This window comes from Parasteatoda tepidariorum, chromosome 8 (assembly GCF_982258835.1).
Source record: "Parasteatoda tepidariorum strain Cologne lab strain chromosome 8, Ptep-v5.0, whole genome shotgun sequence".
Classification (NCBI taxonomy): Eukaryota; Metazoa; Arthropoda; class Arachnida; order Araneae; family Theridiidae; genus Parasteatoda; species Parasteatoda tepidariorum.
The window spans coordinates 41,199,427-41,221,431 of NC_141762.1; the positions used below are offsets into that span (position 1 = coordinate 41,199,427).

General features: G+C 31.7%; 2 protein-coding genes across 2 annotated transcripts in view; both read right to left on the reverse strand.

Moving 5' to 3' along the window:
• The window catches only part of LOC107455820 (monocarboxylate transporter 12-B), a 39,664-nt gene extending 32,145 nt beyond the window's left edge, over positions 1 to 7,519 (reverse strand). The window contains exon 1 of the mRNA XM_016073532.5: positions 7,332 to 7,519. The gene's annotated coding sequence lies outside the window, so the exon portion shown is untranslated. The remainder of the gene's footprint in view (positions 1 to 7,331) is intronic.
• Positions 7,520 to 15,337: 7,818 nt separating this feature from the next.
• LOC122269761 (uncharacterized) lies at positions 15,338 to 16,285 on the reverse strand. Its single transcript, XM_043044405.2, has one exon. The coding sequence runs from the start codon at positions 16,283 to 16,285 to the stop codon at positions 15,338 to 15,340; it is 948 nt and encodes a 315-aa protein (XP_042900339.2).
• Between the last annotated feature and the right edge of the window lie 5,720 nt (positions 16,286 to 22,005).

Genomic DNA, 22,005 nt, shown 5'->3' on the forward strand with positions numbered 1-22,005 from the left:
TGTCACATTGAAATTTGAAAATTACGTATGATAATAGATATTTTACTGCCAAATGTTAGCCTTTTCATTTTTATGATCTTTTTTTTTATTATCACTAGGACATGTCACATGTATAAAGTTTCTTATTGCATCACAAAAAGATAATTGTAATTCTTACCTATCCATCCATTCTCATTGGACAGAAAAATCACGCCATGATCATTAATAAACAAAAAATTTATTATCTTTTTCTTTCATCAGCATAATATTAACAAAAGTTATATTACTATTTACGAGATTATTGAAAAACACTTCTTATTAATCTCTACAAAAATTACGTTTTTTATTTGGATTATTATTCAAAATTAAAAGCTTTAAAATAAAATTTTGTTTCCTCATTGTATTATAAAATTATAGCTCCAGAAAAAAATTTAAAAAGCTAAATTTAATTGGCTTAATGAATGAGATATTACATTTGTAAATATATTTAATGTATGGGAGTAACAGTAGAATACAAGTAGGAAATAAAAGTCCTACTTTGTCCTCCTTTTACCAACTGTAAAAGATATGTGGCGTAACTACCACTACAAATATTAAATACCAAATCACTAGTATATAAAAATGTTAACTTGACTCTTTCAAGAGGTACCTATTGATAGAGGAAGGTTGACGTAATCAATAATAATTCCCCTCAGATATATCTCTCATCCTAGTCAAAATATTCTAATACATGTAACTCTATAATAATATAAGTACGTAATTACAGAATTAAATCAATGAGTGTTGATATAATGACATTTTTCCTGTCTCGCTATCATGTTGGTATGTTTAAAAGGATAATCTTGCTGTCGAAATTTTAGCCATTTTCCGATATACTGAAGATTAAAAATTTCAACTGAAAATTAGTGCCAGAGACAGTTCAAGTTTTGTTTCCTGACCACTGAAAGCATAATTTATTGTTTATTGAAACTTTGGCCACTTTCCGGCTAGCCGGAGAACTCTAATTTAAACTGGAACTCTCTGCCTGATGACAATATAAGTTTCGTTCCTGGTGATAATCGTTTCTTGACCGCTTCGAACAAAATTTATAGACAAATAAAGTTTTGACCACCACTTTCTGATTAACCTGAAGATTCAAATTTCAACTAGAGCTCTATATTCTATTACAATGTAAGTTTCAATCGTTTCCTGATCATTGCGAGCATAATTGATCACTAATTAAAATTTTAATCACTTTACGACCAATCAGATATCTGATCAGATGTCTGATGACAGTATAATTTTCAATGATTTTTTTTTTTACCACTACAAGCAGAATTTATCTCAAGTCGAAATTTTGATCGCTTTCCAACGCTTACAAACACAGAGCTAAAATTAAAAAAATAATTAAGTCGAATAAATAAATTTAAAAATAATTACTTTTAAAAGTTTTTAAAAACCGCTTTTTTCAAGTGGCGTGAAAAGGGGAAAATTTTTTATTTTTTACTTTCAAATGTGGAATAATTTTGGGAATTATATCATGTTCCACAAAGAATTCTGAAGAAAAAATTTTTTGTTTTAGTTTCATCGAAAGTCACAAAATTCCTTAAATGTTAAGTCTCGTGTTTGTTGTTTGTTTATAAGCAAAAATCATAACAACGTGACCTCAATTAAATTGTCAATCAATAAGCAGATCCTCTCCAGTTCAACCCTGATCATTCATTTATATGCAATAACGTGAAATATTGATTATTTCTTCTTTTTTAAGGGATAGTAAATGAATGAAAAAGTCTATTTAAATATTTGCCATTCAACAAGTTTCCCCGCATCGTGCTGATCTACACGAAGCGTCATGATTAGATCAAAAATTTGATTTCTCTCAGCCAAACAGAATAAATCTGGAATGCTTATCGTCAATTAGAGACCATTCATTCTTTTCCCACGATCTGTTTTGCGGTTCACTTGTAATAAAAGATGGAAGATCAAAGTACATCAGTACGCTATGTGGTGGTCAATTTTCAGTTTCTTGATTATCATTATTTCAATTCGAAATTCAATTTTAAATTAATACTTTGGCGATTTTTTCCAACATTTGGCGATGTTACATTGTTATTATTTTTTTATATTTTTCATTATTTTGTATATTTGGATGCACGTTTCTCGAAAATCAAAGCTATGGTGCAAAAAAAAAAATAATAAATAGAAAAATAAAAAATACAAGGTAAGTTAATACAAGGTAAAGGTGTAGGGTTTTAGCAACCATAATGAAATGAATTAGCTGTATTTTTTACCACGTTTATATCAACTTGCCTTCGTGTATGTCTGTTCGGGTGGAATTTTGTAATCAATTTTAAACTAACTTCCCGACTAGCTACAGACAGGGCCGGCTTATGCATGTCGCGGCCCCTAGGCAGTGCTCGTCTCGGGGCCCCCCCTATCGTCTTCTAACTTCCTAATATATTTTTTCGCTAACACAACACTTTATTCATAATTAAGCTGTTTTTTACTACGTAGGTATATTATCACATTATTCAATAAAAATATTGAATCAAACGAAATAAGTAATTAATATATGCATTTAAAAAAAATCATACAATGAGCTTAAATATTAACTCTTCTAACTTTTTTTGTTACAAAATCGTTCAAGGCATCCTGAAAGTTAACCTTTTCCAATATATCATTTTCAATTGCCATTATGGCCAATGAATTTAAACGGTTTTGAGACATAGTTGTACGAAGACAGCTTTTAATTAATTTCAATTTGGAAAAGTTTCGTTTTTCAAGCGTGTTGTGTTAAAAAAGCTGCTCTTGCTGTATAGTCATCTGATTAGTCGGCGTTAAAATTACCGCGATAAAATTGCTTGCGATTATATTACTGCGTTATATATGAACTAACTACCATAATATAAATATCTAATTTGGAATGCGTTCAGAAATGTACTAAAATAGCGTCAATGTAATGTACAGAGCAAGACAATCGTCATTGAAATTTCGAATTAAATTTTTACTGTTTAAGAAACGCTGTCAATTTTTTTCTCTGTAGCACAGGGCCCCTGAACGTGGTGGGGCCCCTAGACAGTTGCCTACAGTGTCTAATGGATAAAACGGCCCTGGCTACAGACTTCAAATTTGGCACATAGTTCAGAATTGGATGACAATGCATGAAAATGAAAAGAAAAAAGACATACGAAGTAAAATTAAATTAAAATTAAGGAAAAATTTATGTTTTCGCGATTGACTTTTGTTGTCGATTCGATTATTTCAAATTAGTGTCACATGTCAGTTGAAAAGTTTTGTGTACAGTGAGTGAAAAAATTGAGATTTTGAAAGTGAGTGCAAAAAAAAATCAAAATAAAAATAATATTTTTAAAAACCACGTTTTTGAAGTGGAGAATAATAATTAAAAAACAAAAATTTGAAAAACGAAAAACGTGGAGTGCATGAAATACATAACAGTATATATACACATACATATCCACATTTTCTTATTCATACAAATGCACAACCACATACACATCCACATATAGATCCACATACACATGCATATACACAAACATTCCACATACACATCCACATTCAGATACAATTACAGACGGTTATTGTTATGTATTTCATGCGCCCCACGCTTTTCGTTTCTCAAATTTTTGTTTTTTAATTATTATTCTCCACTACAAAAATATTATTTTGATTTTGATTTTTTTGATTTCTCGGTTCCCAACTTTGCCATTAGGAAAAGAGGCGAATACGGTTGCGAACGTAAAATATTAGACATTATGAGTACGATTAAAATATAATAAGTATGACTAAAATATAATCGCAACTATAATTAGAAACACATTATGATGTAACCAAACTGATTTTAACGTCCCAGAGTTATCGCCCTTAAGAAGTTAATTCCAGTGAAATGGCACTCTACAACAATATCACAGAATAAAAAATATTTCTATTAATTTGTTTGCACTCCTATTTTGTAACACAGAGGAAAATAAATACTTACATATAAAAAAAAAATTTAAAAATTGCTCATTTCTATCATTATTATGTAACTACGTAAATAGATTAAGATCCAGCATATATTTTTCCCCGTCTAGCTACGCGGCTACCTTTCTAAATATATACTTTGAAAGAAAAATAAGATGTTCGATTTTTCTTATTTATTTCTTATTGAGATTATTATTATTATTACTTTCATTATTCTTATCTAAGATTTATACTGTTTTAACAAAAGTTTTTGGCAGCCTATTGCTTCTTTAGATAATTTAAATATATGTATTTTCCCTTTAACGAACTAAAAAGAATCAGATACTTTCAATTTATTTTTTTGTAGCAATTATCATGTTGAATAAAATTAATAACATTTGAATCATTAGCGAGCATTTTATTAAAGAAAAACTTATCTCTGTTGTTTGAAATCTGGCAGTTTTTTTTTTTTTACTTTTTCTTTTTTTTTTAACTAGCGAAATACGCTTGTGTGTCTTTTCAAATATCGCATAAATTACACATGATATGTGGTAAAATGTGTAGTCAAGGTTGGTTTAGTTCAGATTAAAGCTGGTCAAAACACATTTCGAGGAAATAAAATCTTTAAGCATTCATTAAAGAAAATTCATTCACTAGTTAAAAAATAATTAGCAGTCATTTCAAAATGGTGAAGGAATGCTGGATTGACTTAGAATTGACACTCTAAAAATTATGACACAATGTTTGAAGATTTAAATAGCATTCGTAATGAGCAGAAAATTATATTTCTAACAGTTATAATGGTCGTCTTATGATCTTATTCCGGGGAATATCGAGAAGATTTTTGTTTAAAGATATAATTTACTTCTCTCGTCATTTCGTTCACTACTACAGTAAAACATTCGCAGTGTCGATTAAACGAAAGAATATGATGAATCTGGCAGAGAGAAAAGTAGAATATTTCAGCGATAAGAAAACTTCTATCTTTCATAACCTGTTCTAATTTCTGTAACCGTAATGTGTGTGAGACGAAGAAATCGTATAGACTCACTAGACCAGTGTTTCCCAAAGTGTGGTACGTGTACCCCCAGGGGTACGGGAAAAGTTAAGCGGGGGTACGCGTTCTTATACGAATTATCTTGCAACAAACGAAAATTTCAAAAAAATTTATTTAAAAACAAAGCTAACCATGAAAATTTACAATTGCGTATTTTTCTATTGGCTATTTTTTGCAGAGTTAACAGTTAATAATTAGTGGTGTCAACAGTCAGTTGTGATTTTTAACTTTTGTGCAATTTTTTTATAGTAGTAAAGGTTTGTAATAAATTCTACTTATTGTGATTATTTTTGTAAAATATTCTTTTTATCCCAAACATAGAATATGGATCGAAAAATTTAGAAAGGGTACACAAAAGTCATAAGTTTGGGAAACACCGCACTAGACAATGCGTGATAGTTCCAGATTCTTTACTGTTTCTTTTATATGTAAATATTTGCCTCAAATTTTATTGATCTTCGAAACGAGGTTGATCTTTTGCCTCTCTAGTAGTTTTTAATTACGGTTCTTTTACATAATAAGCTCTACTTGCTTGCGCATGAGTGAGATACAAGCACATGCAAAACGATGAATATATTATAAGTTATAAAAAATAATTAAGCTGAACAAAATTGAGACAAATATTTAAGTTGTGGATATAGGCTCGGTTAACAGTTAACTTTGCTACGTCATAAAATGAGAAAATCACACATTGTCCCTAGTGGTAAGGAGAGTTAAATAATAAGACTGGCTAGTTACTTTCAATGAAAGGACTTATTTGTTTTTCTTTTTAATTTTTTTAGCAGTATTAAAACAATTACGTTAACTCGCTGGGTTTGCACTTGTTACCTTGTGCCTTGGAGAGATGAATAACTAATTCAATAAACAAACAATTCTTCTGCATTAACGAAAATATCACCGCATGGAAAAATGGTTCTGCTTTCACACCTGAATTTAACCCTCGTCATACAAAAGTTAAGATATATTATTGAAAATGTGTGACGACTCAAAACCGGATACGGTGATGGAACTCAGAACCTTCGAAAGAAACACCAAGCTCATGCAATGGCGTGCTGAGAGGGTGCGAAGGGGGTAGGACCCTAGCAATCAAGCCAGCAAGCATGCACTCGATGACTAAAACTGAAACGATGTAAAATTCGATTTATCAAGAACAATTCTACCGATTTCGATCGAATTTTGTATTTTACCATACAAAATTACATTCTTTAAAAGAATTTTAAATTTTATACTTTACAACTTAATTTATCGACTACTATTAAAAAAAATATAATAAATATTTACTAAAGGTTATATTTTGCTTGTAATTATCTCTGAATAAACGAATTTCATAATTGAGTGCAAAAATTTTTTGATTCGCTTAAAAGTTCTCGAGATATGACAAAATACGGAAAAAGTAAAATTAACATTAAGAGGCCAAAACTTAGGAACGCTCTCCTTACTAAACTATTTACACCATATTTCTCAGATTGCTGCTATTCCCTATATTTTGGAGGTCAAAATCTGAATCCATCGGGAAAAAAAAGGCATATTATTTAAATAAAGACCGTTTATGTGTCTAATTTCGTAACTTAAAATATCGCCTGTACTAATTATTTAGCATTCTTGAGGTCACCCTTTCGAACCATTAAGATTGAGTCCTAGAACGTAAAGATCAGATCATTAAGACCAAAAATTACTCAAGCTGTTTTTTTTTTTTTCTGCTCACTGTGCACAGAAAAGCTATTCCATTGCTGAAGCTGCTGTTTATTTGACAAGATGCATCCACTTGACTCGGCACCTAATTTTGTACTCAATTTATTTTACTTTTGTTTCTGATTTTTTTTTCATCCTAATTATATCAGATTTTTAACTGTAACCATGCATGGTCATCTATTTTTATTAATAAATGAGAGGGGGGGAGACAACCCTCGGGCTGATTCCGAGTAACAAAGTACCAGATCTATATCTGTACTAATCGAACATAAGCATATCTTATAAAAACACCCTTAATCAATAAATATGTAGCATTGGAGGATTTGCCACTTTAAAATTATAGCGAAATAAGATTGCTACGTTATGTGTTACTCTTTTCTTTTTATTTTTACCGCCTGTCAAATAGCTATTTTTCTCTATTCATATTTGTTATTTTTTTATATTTGAATATCTTTAACTTCATACGCAGACTAAATAAATCCATAGTAGAAAACTCTTAAGTATACAGATTTTTGTATTAATTCACACTTAAAAATCTATTTATACACTCCAATTTTTTTCTTTCTTTTAACTAAACACTATATGCTTGTTGTAAATTCATGTTGATATTTGGATTGTTTCGAAATCACTTATAAAATATAAACAAAACCTAAAATCTACTTACTCATGCTATCACTCGTTAACAAAACAAAGAAACACTTTTTACGTATGCAAATTAATTTAGGCTAATTTATTGCTGAGTTTGTTTTTATTCCACTTAAACATCCATTAAGAAGAACCTTGGTACAAAAAGACAGAAAATTTGAAATATTTTTTTACTTGAAATCCATCATAGAAACCTGATTGGTCCGTTTCTAGACCATTGCAAAAAAACTACTTGGTCATTATTTATCTTATCTGATATTTATTGAATCCATCAACAATTCACTTTCCTTTGACGTTACATAAATAGCAGCTTATGTGTTAAAGTGAGCGAGCTTTAAATCTCTGAATAAAGTGTTTAAACTTTTACAAGCTTGGGATGTCATGGTTTGGGTAAAGTGTGAAATGAAGAGAGTTCGAAAATTTGATTGAGGTGATGATGAACTTTTTTGTTATCATTAAAGGATAAAATGTATTTTTTCTCGTCCTGTTCATCCATATCAAACCTTATGTGAATCGGAAGATTTAAAAACTTGACATGTGACATTTTTTTCTTCTTTTTTTTCGAAATACAGATTTAGGGATCGAAAGATGACTAACGAAAATTGAATGTTTTTTACACATACAGTAGAGCACCGATTATCCGGGCCATTCGGTACCAAAGCCGATCCGAATCAGGGCTGGATAACCCATTAGGCCAGACTAGGCCATGGCCTGGAGCCCCCAATGATTAGGGGCCCACTTAAAATGGATTTTTTGAAAATAAATTTTAAAAAATTAGGAAAAACAATGATTTTTCAAAATTTTATGATTATTTTTTAGTTCTAATTTAATAAATTAAAGTAAAATTCAATTTATTATTATTTATTTTAATTTTAAATATGCTTTCTTAAATGAAAATATATTTAAATGCTTTTATATTTGAATAAATTAAAAATATACGAGGAAAAAAATTTAATCTAAACCCCCAAAAATTTGAATGGCCTAGGCCCCGCGTACGCTTAATCCGGCCCTGATCCGAATAACAAAATATCCGGATAATTGGACAACTTTCTACGGCTATGAGAATGTTTTTAAGTTACTTTCCTTCACACTTTTTTCAGACTTAAGATTAGCAAATGTAGTTGTGCTTATTATAGCATATAACAAATAGCGTGTTTAAAAGTTTTACTTTTTTCAAATTTTATTAAAAACCTGTTCCATTATAAAAACTACTGTTCACCCACATTGAAACTGAACGGAAAGAGCGTAAGATTCTTTTCAAGATCACCAATGGACAGAAGAAGCCATTTTTCGACCCTTTTAAGATATCCCGGAAATATAGAAAACACATGGTCCATGAATGATTCGGATAATTAAAAAAATCCGTTAAATCGGCGTTCGGATAATCGGTGCTCTAATGTACAATGTTCTGAAAGGACCATAATGAGAAAAGTAATCCTCCGTCTCTTTTAGTTCCTAACTTGACTTAAGCCTTAGACCACTTAAATTCTACAAGTTTAACAACTCAAGAACATCTAGTCTAATCTCTGGAGAGAGAAAAGTTTTAAAGAAGAGTTGTTCTGAAAAAAGTTACTTATAGAAAACTAAATAATAAAATACAGTAAATGTGAAATTACAAAGCAATGAAAGGTGACCTCAATTTTCCTGTATGTCATGAGGTAACATAGTCCAACTACGAAATGACATGAAAATTAAGGTATAAAAATTATACAATCATACGCCTTCAACGATTCTTTCATATAACAGAAATAACTTGATTAACTTTCACCTTTTTATACATTTACACAGATAACCTATCACTAAATGAAAACACTTCTGCCTCAATCCTGCTATAATTACTCCGATGGGCTAAGTTTCTCCAGTTATGTTAACATTAAAAAAATGTGTAATTAAATTGTTATAAAAATTTGTAAAAAGCATCTGAATAACTGCAAGAAAGAATATGCAAGAAAGTTTTATCGAACTTCTTAAAAAAAATTGTTTTTGCTTGGTTGACCCGGTTGAGTTTGACCCTGAATTTGTAACCTTGCTGGCCATTCAATCTTCTTCTGTGAATTAAAGCAGAATTCAACATTATTAAAATTACTAAAATGCATTTTACACAGCAGGCTACTTAAATTTTGTCACAGCATCAAGTTGCCTCTGATGTTCTATGATTATTCAAATTCGAATGCTTGATGATTATTCATGAATATTTATTTTTTCCCTACGCGTTTGAAATTTCATCGTGTTAAAAAAGAAGACAATAAAAAAAGAAATATATATATGACATAATTTTCTTGTTGTAAAAAGAAGAACGAAAACTTGTGCCTTTTATTTTATTAATATTCTTTAAAACCCCACGATTTTGCAACGTTACTATCCCTATACGTTGACAATCCTCATGATTACAATACAATAATTGTTATTTCTTGGCATAAAATAGTTTTTTCTTAAAAAAAATTTAAAAAACTTTAAAATTATTCACCTAAAGTATGTGTACGAAAAAGAATTCGCTTTGCTTACGCTTGTGCCCTCACTTCCTCATCCAAACCTTTCCCTGAGGATTCTTGAAGGAGCAAAATAACTGACATAAGTAACATTGCTGAACATAAATAATTTTGCTTAGCAATTAATTTTTAAAATAACATTTAAAATTAAAGATATAGTGTCATAACAAATTTTGTGAGTGCACAGCCGTAATTTGATATTTTCGTATACCGAACAGGCTGATATCTAAAAATGTAGCGTTTTAAGGTAATATCATAGAATTAAAATAAAGAAACAACGTAGTTTTAAACTAATAATTTAGAAAACAATCGAAATTGAAACGTAGTAATAGTAGGGCGGAAAAATACAAATAAATACTACAAGTTAATACCTTTAAATTAAGGCCACAAAAATATGTAATAGGAAAACGGCTTATATGACTTTTATTAATTATTATTAATAATAATAAAAAATATATGAAAATTGATATGGAAAACTGGATCATGCCTTGTGGTTTTTCCGGCTAATTAAGAAAAATATGAATGAGAATCTATTCACAATCCGTCCGGAAATGCTGATTGGTCGAAATTCATAAAAAAAATCACATGATTCTTTAAAGCTAATACAAATTGATCTCGTATTAGTTCTAGTAACAATCACGTTCCAGTGGTGAATATTAAACGAAAATATCTTTCATGTGGAGTTTTTCCTGCATGTAAACGGATCCCTCAGGTACACAGCTTTCTACAAGGATAAGGGAAAATCCAATTAGTCGAAGAAACTTATATATATATATATATATATATATATATATATATATATATATATATATATATATATATATATATATATATATATATATATATATATATATATATATAAAATGTCGAAGATGAAAAAAATGTCGGTGTACTGTGCAGAATACATTAGCTTTAGCATGTCATCCAAAAGGATGACATGCAAGATCCGTCACAAACTTATTCCCCCCAAAATAAACAAAAGGCATTGTGAGGAGTGTTACAAAGGAACACCTGCTACTAAATGATGGTCAAGATGACCCACCTAACACGCTGAAAATGTTTCCCCCACAGACTATAGGGTTATCCTTTTTAAGGGTATGTTCTGGCGCGTTTTATAATAAGCCGTGAATATTTTAGCTTTCCCGTTAGAGCCATGAAAAGAGGTTAATATAATATTTTGGCATGCTTGTAAATAGTGAAGAGGGAAAATTTTCTAAGAATGAAAGAAGCGAAAGAGCTGTACCTTGACTTACCGCCATTTCATGAATAGCTTATCTTGTCTAGCGAATTGAAATAGATTTATGTAGTGTTTCTGCAATTTTAAATAAACTATAAAATTTCAATTATCAGAACATTTTTTTCTAAACGTTGGAAGTCGTTATTAACAATCGCATTAAAGAAATATTTGAAGTCTTTAAGAATTTTTTTAATTGTAGTTCAAATCTAATTTTTCATTGAGTACAATTATTAAGTCAATTAAATTTAATGAAATCGATCATAATGTTATTATTATTATTATTAATTTTAAACCATGAAATTTATCGTCTGTATGAATGAGGTTTGAAAATGCAACACATATAAGAATTTAACATAATATAGTAACTGCACCGTAAAAACATAATTAGAAAAATTAATTATTTTTCTCAAGATTTTATGGGATAATGATTGAAACTATTTCTATGTATTGATATTCAAGCCGTGATACAGACTTGCGAACTAAATTAAATTCATGTTCAGTACAGAACTGAGAAATCATTCAATAGTCTTTAATGGTATTAACAAAATATTTTCACGGCAATTTTATTTATTATTATTAAGCACAACATTGTTAAATGCGGTTTTATAATTAACTCTCCTTTTTTCCCAAATCCAAAGTTTTTTTTCTTACTTTTTCAAAAATCTTGATCTTGAAGCTTTTCTTTTTGAAACTTAGTTGTTCTTTTTCGCAAATAAATTTTTCGACAATTATTAGCTTTCAGAAAAATCACCTTTTACTAAAATAAATTAAATGTAGTTAGTTGGTTTTTGTCATACGAAATGAAGGAATGTAAATCAATTTGCTCAATCCAAAAATTTTTTTAAATTTAAATGAAATTATATTTTATACAAAAAGAAAAAAAAAGAGTACAGAAAACTTTTTTTCCACATAGAATATCCCAATAAACAACGCCTGTAAACTACATTTTTAAAATTCTTTTAAAAGTAAAGTTGAACTTTTAGTTTTTATTAGATGCCACAAAATAGCATTGAATCATGGAAAAATCTAATAAAAACTGGACCAATAATTTATGTGGTAGGAGACATTGAAAAAAGTTTGAATAGCAGAATTAAAAGAAAGTAGTTTAAATCCAATTAGAATTATTTCTCAAGAAATACTTTAGTCGTGTTTAGTTCATGAAATTTCTCATACTTAAAAAAAATGTTTCAAAGCTTTCAAAGAACAGCAATGAATTACAAACGAAAACAAGTATTTTTGAACACCCTATGCCAAAAAATAAAGCAATTAATTTGAATGAAAGATTGAAAAAAGATTGATGATGGATAGGTGAAATAAAAGATTTTAATTTGCATTGATAACTTTGGTTGTTATTTGCAAACCCCTCCATACTTAAAATTTTAATAAAATAGTAATTTTTTTCTTGTAACTTTTTGGGCTATAACTCCGCAGATAATCAACGAAATTTTCGGAACCATTTTCAATCACTATTGAAATTGCTATTTTTAAGTTTATATAAAAAATTGTTAAAAATTTCTCAAGATATGGGGTTTTAAAGTAGTTTTTTCAGACTATGCATGCGCGGAATAATTTTAGAAATGTTTTTATATATTTAACATTTTCATCCATTTAACATTTTTATATATTTATTATATATTAAACAGGTGATTAAGAATTTAATGCATTCTTTAAAAAGTATCCTCCTTTAAAAAGTAAAGCTCCTTTTCTATCGAAGTGCATTGAATGGTTTGAAACTATGTATATGTAAAAAGAACTGCTCGTGCATGCTATTATCGCAATAACCTGCCTCCGCATATGCAAATCGTAGGATGGAGCAGTTCGTCTTAAGAATCACTCTCACAGGATAAAAAAATTTTGCGGTAGTTTTTCTATTCATGTTATAAAAAACAGAATGTCAAATTTTTTATTTCTATTTTGACTGCCTTTCTTTAAAGGTAATGCTTTACACCGTGATAAAAATTTTATTACTGAAGAAACTAATAATAATAATGGTAAAATCTAAATTGCTGCGCCGCAGGGCCGGATTTAAGCTTGGCGGGGCCCCAAGTTACTGAAAAAGACGGGATTAACATTATTATTAAAAAAATTTAATAATAATGTTAAGAAAAGAGAAAGGGGAAAGAATTAACATTAAATTATTAAAAAAATTTCTTTAAGTTACATTTTGCTTTGCTGCTCAAAATCTATAGACTTAGAAACACGTTTGTTTCGATTTTGTAAAAGCCAAAATGAGTAAAATTTCTCCAAATAAAAAGAAAATTCAGATAGGTGATATTTCGGTATTTACTTTCAAAATCCTATTTTTGCTAATATCAAATTTCTGAATACTTTTGATCTTTATTTCCTTTAAAAGATTTCAAGATTATTAAAACCTTTAAATAAAATAAATCTCTTGGTAGAACAATATTTAATTATACTGATATAAGCAAAAATTTAGGGAGGATTAATATATCCCATTATGAATGTCACAAAGGATGATCTTGAACATATTATTACTGGTAATTTAAATATTATAGAAAACTGAGGAATTTAATGATAAATTCATATTCACTAATTATTAATCTTTATCTTATTTTTGCATTTTTATGGAAAAATTATACTCTTAACATTACATTTGTTTTTAGATTTATTGATGATTTCATTATCTTTCAAGATTATACTTGTTTATCGAATAATATTTACCCCGAGGATTTCTTCTTGCTTCGTAATCATGATAATAATATTGATTTAAATTTTTTTGATTTGGGTATAATAAAAGAAGAAAATATTTGCTCTATTGCTTTATACGATAAAAATTTCTTTGTTAATTTGTATATTTTTCACTATGTGCAAATCAATTCCGGGCAAATCCATGGTTAATTAAATGTGCAAAACACGCAATTCATTTTTCATTCTCCTTTCTATAAAATTTTTTTCTCAAATAACTACACTTTTATTTTTCCATTTAAGTGGGTACTTTATAAACATCACACTAGTGCTGCATAATGGGTTTATGTGCAGGCAAAGTTGTCAACACTTTCCAAAGTCTCCCCTGAAAGATGTAATTGAAATTTTTTAATTACTTTTGAGATCGGGATAAAATTGCTTTCTTCATCAACTGTCGAAATTTAAGGACGATAGCTCAAACGATTCTGGAGTTATAACGAAGACCATCACACATAAACTCTTCGTTTTAATTAAATTTTCATTTAAAATTTTTGAAAATATATTTAAATTTCTTATCTTCAAAGTGAAGGTTAAGAAAGTTTAATTTTCTGCTTTTCAACAAGTACAACATAATACAAATCAAATATAATCGGAATATTCACAAAATATATTTTTAATAAAGCAGTAGTATAATTGTAAACTAACGAATAAATAAATCAAGATGATAGTCATAAAAAATAAGTTTGAACTAAACTAAACTTAACTAAATTAAACTAGATAACTACAACGTAAATTAAACTAAATAACTACAATTAGAAGAACTTAACATTCTTAAGTTACAATCGAAATAATAATAATAAAGAAAAACCTTAAACTAAAACCTGAAAACTAAAATTATTAACTAACATTAAGTTATAATTCATGGAAATGTATGATTTTTAAAACACCATTTATATGAAGTGATAAATATAGAATTATTTTATTTCATTTATGAAAAAATCTCTGCAATTAAATAATTTAAACTTAAACCAAGAATAAGTTTTTGACATTTTAATAAAATAACTTTTATAAAAGCACGTGCTAAACTTTTAGCAGCACATGCTTTCCTCTACTAATCATCATTATTATCAGCTTGTCACCTCTTATATTCCAGAGTATAGATTGATGAGCCATTGCATTCTGAAATTTACTTCGATTTCATTTAAAAGCTGTTTGGCGATAAACATCTTGAAAAAAAATGATAAACGTTGCCACCTGGATTACACTGTGAACATCATTTGCTTGGCGTTAGTTTTAAGTCAAATAATTGGCAAGTAAGAAGCGATAAAGGATAATCCTCTAGCACCCCTCTCCTAGGTTCATCTTAGTCCTTCACCCCTCCGATTTTCCTTCTCCGATTTTGACAATTGAAGATTGATTACTGATTACGCCCACTGAAGAGGGGGAAAATATCTGTGACGATCGAGGAAAGACATGTCCCAGATGTGGTTATTATTAATAAACGGTTGACTGTGATAATAACCCAGAAGGAATGTGTGTGCCATTGCCCCATTTACGCTGGTCTGATATTCACTACACTAATATTTTTTAGTTAGAAGCCATCGCCTAGCATTCCCAGTTGTGATTTTTTTCCCTTCTTCTTGCTTGAGCTTGTCAGATATGTGGCACCTCTGCATATATTGCATTTTGTACCATTCTCCAAGCCCAATTTTTCCTGTTCCATTGTCTTAGGCATTTCCGACATATTGGTTCTTGTTCGAAAAGTCCCATTCTATGTAGATGTTTCTTGAAATGATAGTGCCCAGTGATGAAGCCTACAATTGTTTGAATCTTCAATCTTGGGAGCCTAAGAATTTCAGAAGCAATTTTTGCAGAAGGGCTGCTGATCATGCTTTTAGCATGTTTTTGTCCAGGAGAATTGCGCCAAACTTTGTTCATCTCCTGTTTTTCCCGTTTTAGGACGGCCTTCTTTGTAGTCTTCATATTGATTCCACAGAAGGGTTCCATTCCTATTGGATTGAAAGAGGATCCCTGTTTTGCGAGTTCATCAGCTCTTTCATTACCATCAATTCCCATATGCCCTGTTACCCAAATAAGAATGATTTTATTCCTTTTTGCCAGTTCTATTAGGAGATTCATGCATTCCAGAACCATTTTTGATTTAACTTGAAATGAGTAAAGAGCCATCAAGGCTGCTTGACTGTCGCTGAAAATAAGAATCCGCTTACCGTGGTAGCCTTTCTTATTATTTATCTGCAGACAGTTTACGATAGCAAGTACCTCCGCCTGAAAGACAGTAGCATATTCCCCAAGACCTTCAAAAAGGTTGAATCTTGATGACAAGCCACAGACCCCCAGTCCTGAGAGGTTACCTTTCTTTGATCCATCGGTATACCAGATTAGATCATCATTTTTTGTATCAATCGTGTTGTTATACCATTCTTCTCTGGTAAGAAAAGCTACCTCAAACGGTCTTTCAAACACGTACTTTCTCTCCATGCAGTCAGAAGGCATAAGGAGAGTTGGATGGTGAATTTTCTTAGTAATACTGGTATGACCTCCAGAAGAGGGCTTGTCACACCATTGATATTGCAATTTCATTCAATATGCAGTCATTCTGGAAGCGCTGCACATGAAGATATCTAAAGGAGTCAGGTCCAGAATTGCCTCTAGTGCTCTGGTAGGGGCTGTGGACATTGCGCCTGTGATACACAAGCAGGCCAGTCTTTGCAGACTCCCCAGCTTGTCCTTCACAGTTTTCTATTCCACTTTACACCACCATATCACTGAAGCATATGTGAAAGCAGGCCTGACAATAGCTGTGTACATCCAAAGCATCATTTTTGGTTGTAGACCCCAGTTTTTACCAAGCATGCGTCTGCACATCATTATGCATTTTTTTGCTTGATTGATTTTGTAATCAACGTGTTTATTCCAGGTGAGTTTTTGGTCAAGGATTAAGCCTAAAAATTTCACCTCAGAGGCAATATTGATTTCAACGTCAAAAAGTTTCGGGATAAAGAAGCCTTCCCTTTTTATTTTACGAGTGAATGGTACTAGATTGGTCTTCTGTGGATTTATGTCCAGATTCCTCTCCCTGCACCATTTGCTTACATAACTTAGAGCGTTTTGCATCAGTTGGCAAGTTGTGTGAAAATCTTTGCCAAGGATGAGTATGACAATGTCATTCGCATGTCCCTTATTTAGATGTTTTATTAGGCTATTTACAACCAGATTCCAAAGTAATGGTGATAGAACACCTCCTTGTGGACAGCCTCTGGTTGTTTTCTTTTCTAATGTCTCGTTGAAGATATTCATTTGAATGACTCTATCCAAAAGTAGGGTCTTAATCCATAAACATAAAGTTTGGTCTATCCCTGTTTCCCTTAAGGCATTAAGGATGAATAGGTGAGAGGTATTATCAAAAGCACCCTGAATATCTAGGAAGGTGGCCAATGCAATTTCCTTTCTCTCCAGGGTGTCTTCAATCTTAGATACTAGCTTGTATAAGACTGTCTCTGTGGATTTACCAGGTTGGTAGGCAAACTGTAGATTATGCAAAGGGTTATTGCTACCCAGGTAATCCCTAATATGCCTATCAATAATTTTCTCCATAATTTTGAGAAAGAATGAAGATAAACTGATTGGTCTGAAAGACTTATCCTGGTCATAGTTACTTTTGCCAGGTTTAGGAATATAAACAATCCTGGTCTTCTGCCATAGCTTTGGAATATGTCCCAGTGCCAGACTGGCTCTGTAAATTCTGGTTAACACATTGATGATAGGATCTCCTGCCTTTTGGATCATTACAGGAATGATTCCATCAGGTCCAGGGCTTTTAAGTGGTTTGAAGGTGGAGATAACCCACCTGACATTGTTTTGATTGATAATGTTCTTAGTATAGGTCCATTGATTTCTTTGTATTCTTTTTACAGATCCAATGAAATGCTGTCCTTCATTGCTATTCATATCAATGGCTCCTGGAAAGTGAGTTTTGGCCATAACTTCCATTATCTCTTTTCCAGTGGTAGCAAAGTTGCCATCCTCATCCTTTAAGATGCCAACCATTATGGGTTCATCCCTTCTAAGGATTCTTTGGAGATATCCTTCAGAGATAGAATTTAATTCATCACAGAACTTTCTCTAGGATTCTTGTTTCCTTTTTCTAACATTTTTGTTATAGTTGGTGAGGGCTCTTTTATAGTTGTCCCACTCACCATGTTTCTTTGCTTTATTGAAGAGTTTTCTGACGTTTGCCCTTTCAGTTTCCAAAGAGTTATTCCAACAAGGACATTGGAGCTATGCTCTTTTGGTACGTATTGGGCAATTTTTATTGTATGAACCTATAATTTCGCTCTGCAGAGTTTCTGCTGCAATTTCTAGATCATAATTATCTCTAATATAATTTTCACCCAGTTCAGTCAGCCCCATGATATCGTCTTAGAATTTCTTCCAATTTGTTCTCATGGGGTCTCTGAAGCAGCGGTCAATATTTATATTGGAGTTTATTTCAAAATGGATGTTTTGATGGTCGGAACCTGATGATCTCCCATCTACTTTACATTTCGTGATATTTTTACTAATAGCCGGTGTTGCTATAGTAATGTCAATTACTTCAGAACGATTAGAAGTTATGAAAGTAGGGTCATTGCCTTTATTCAAAATATCTAAATTGTAATTAAGAATAAATTCTAAAAGACACCCACCTCTTTTATTTCTGTCTGTGCTGCCCCAGACAGTATGGTGAGCAATGCAGTCTAGCCCTAAGACTACCTGCAAGCAGTTTTCTGCACAAAACTGCAGGAGTTTATGCAGTGTTTAATCAGGTAGAGCCTTCTCTTCATAGGGTAGGTAGACTGAGCAAAAAACAATTTCTCGATCTCTTCCCTCTATGTTGAGTCTGACTTTCACTGCTGTTAAATCCCTATGAATAAAATCTGTCAGAGGTAGAGCCTTAATATCTTTATCTATTAGGATACATGTTCTAGCTTCACTATTAAGATCATAAATGAGCTTACCTTTTGTTCCTTTAAGGCCACTGATTTTTCCCCTGACAAGCCAAGGTTCTTGGATCAGGGCCAGTTGAAAATCCTCATCAAGAAATTTCTTGGTGAGGTTAGTGGTGCCACTTCTACTGTGGTGGATGTTGGCTTGAAGAACCTTCACCCCCATCGTTTTTGGAAGGTTTGTCTAGGATTTTATCTTGAACTTGGTGAAGTCCTATATAAAATTTATATCCCCTTTTGCCAAGTGTAGCCGCGTCCAGTTCAGGCACGCTAAGGACGATTGTCTGTCCTGATGGTTCATTCTTCCGATGAAGCATGTTCCATTCGGTTGAAGTTAGCCCACCATTTTGTGCCTCAATCTTTCTCAGGACCTCTTTGGGCTCCAGTTTACTACAGACTTTCGGCAGTTTAGCAATAATCTTAGTGGTTCTGACGAGTTTCCTTGCCTCTCCCACCAACAGAGTTTGCTCCTGTCAGGGGTTTAACTCAACTACAGTCTGTTCCAGCAAATTAGAACTCCCCAGATCTGCACAGTTGATGATAAGTGCCCCATTTTCTAGTCTGCAAGAAAGAAAAGTGGGGACAAAACCCTCTTCATTTCTTGAAATTTTTCTAGTTATCAGGAACTCAAGGTCTAAGGCTTGTTCTTCCGATAAACGCTCAAGAGGATGTCCCTCAAGAATCACAGCCATTTTAACTGCCGTTAGAGCTTCCTTAAAGGTTATACCTTCAGGTCCTTCTTTCCTGGCAGCTTTTGGGGCTACATCTTGTTCCATCCTTTGGCTTTGTCTTTTCTCGCCTCTCTGTTTTGGTTTGGGTTTTTCTACCCACGTACCTTCAGCCATCTTCTTTTCTCGGGCAAGTTTCTTTTTCTGTGCACCAGACAGTCTTTTTTTAAGTTTGATCCCACCCATGGAAGCAGTCATGCTATTAATAGCTTCCTGCCCCACTTGAGATGTTGACTGGGTAGAGGTCATTTCTACCTCTTTTGATGAAGGGTTCATTTTTTCTTCTTCAGTTGGTTTTTCCCTAGTTTCCTTTCCTTTTGCAGAAAGGTCTACTTGGGGATTTTCACCTGCAGATGCAGTAATTTGAGTTGAATTTTTGTCATTTTCTGCCATAAATTACCTCAAATAAAAAGCTCAGGTAAAGAAAGTCAGCCCAGCATTGCCTGAGTTACTGGGTAAGGCTATTACTCTAGATTTTCGCCAATCGAACTAGAGGCTCCGTTAAGACACTATAACCGCAGTGCCATTCACTCAAGGCACGGGTCGCACAACACTTGGGTTACGGGAGTTGGTTCGCGACCTCCTATTTGTTATTCAGAGGCTATCCTGTCAGTGCTACAGGACATTCGGCTATCCACCACCTGCCGTCGCGCCTGGTAGCCACTCAAGACCCAGGTTGTTGTTTTTTGTTATCTATCTTTAGAATGAAATTCGTTAACGGTAAAAGCGGCTCGTAAAAATAATTTGTAAGCTGTCTCAAGTGATATAAAATATGCACACAAAAAATCCTAATTATAAAATCAAAAATATATTTTATCTACGGTGACTGCTCGCTGGAAAATGCCCATCAGCTTTCTTTAAAAGGAAAAAAATTTAAAGAAATTCCCTCACTAGTGAGACAGTTTGAAATTGAAGTACAAGACTGAAAACTTCAAACTGATTAATTTCAACTTGTTTCCCTATGTGTTGAATTAATTTTTTTTAAGCACTCAGAGCTTTTCTCTTCTTGTATGAAGCGGTTGTTCAGCTACATTATTTCCAATCCTTAACTCACGAAATACGAGAGATATTTTGCCAATCATACAGCGAGACCTGATGATTTCAAGTGGTCCTTAAAGTCACGTAATCTTCTCCGGTTTTGATCAATAAAGGTTTTCCAGTCGGCTTGTGACATAGTCACGTCTATAAAAATGCATCGACAACAATGGAAAACAGAGCTAGACCATTCTATTTTTATGTTATATTGAGAAATTATGATGATTTAACTCTAATTCTAATTTAATTATAGAATATACATTTAACATGATTATGATTGATTTCAATGCTTCTGATGATTATTTCCATGCTTGTGGATTTTTGGCAGTAAAGTCTATCGCTGCGTCATAACTTCATGATTCCGAAATCAATTCATTAGATAAGGAAATAAGTTAAAGGAAAGATAGCTTCAATAAAAAAAATTAAAAATAAAACTAATCTCTTTTTGCTTTTAGAGCAAAAATGAAAGCCTCAAAAGGGTATCCTAGCAGTAAAAATATTTTTTCATAAGATTTTTTTACCACTGGGTATTGGACTGTAATTAATGGTCACCACCTGCCGCAGGGCCTCTAAATGTTACAAGAGTCAATTTAAAAATTTCCTCTTAATTGCCACCCGATCACCACCTTATGTGCATTTTATTATTTTTTTTTAATAAGTATGTAATCATTTTGAATATTTTATTATATTCTCAAAATTGCTTTACTTCACGCTTGTGTCTTAAAAATTTTCTTCATTTTTCGAAATGAAACTGTTATAATGTTTACCATATTCCAAGAAATGCCTCAAGGAAATGACATTTTTTATATCAGCAGTTTTTCAATTTTCTAAAAATTTACATTTTAGAAATTTGTAAAATTAGTTCAGTCCCAGCATTCCTCTTCCATGGAAAACTATTATTTGCCTATGGTGGATCTGAAAAATATCTCCCTGAAATTTAATCTAACGCCAACTAATCATTGGCTCCCTATTGTTTTGAGTCGCGACCAGTATTACTGTGCTAGAAAAAATTTTATGGACCGTAAATTTTCCTAAATGGCGGGAAGAGGAAATAAATAGTTAAATTATGCCGTTGTTTATATGCATTTATTATTAGTAGTATAGCGATCGATAAAGAAAAGATAAGACTGAAAAAATGATCAAATCCTATAAATCAAATTTAAGCTAAGAAAATTTCACAAATTGGAATCTTTCTCAAAAATGATTAATGAAGTTAAAATTCTATACTTAGGAATGACAAATTAATATTTACGCTGTGAAAAATACAAAATATTATTAAAATCTAAAATATAACTATTGAGAATGGTGAGTTAAGGATATCAAAGCCTGTCTGATTGCGAGAGAAAATTGAGAGACACCTTTAAATTTGATCCCTTCAATAAATTTGTTTTGATGTTTGCAATGGATCACTTGCTTATTTCTATACTCCACCCTATCATCATCTCATTTTGTTTTCCATTTGATGTTCGTACCAACCAGGGCTCGAACAATCTTAAAACTTTTACATGCCCTGATTATGTTACATGTTACAAGATTATAACTACGTCAGCAA

Excerpts from the sequence above, each read along its gene's own strand:
- LOC122269761 (XM_043044405.2), bottom strand. The coding sequence starts at position 16,285 with ATGAAATTGCAATATCAATGGTGTGACAAGCCCTCTTCTGGAGGTCAT.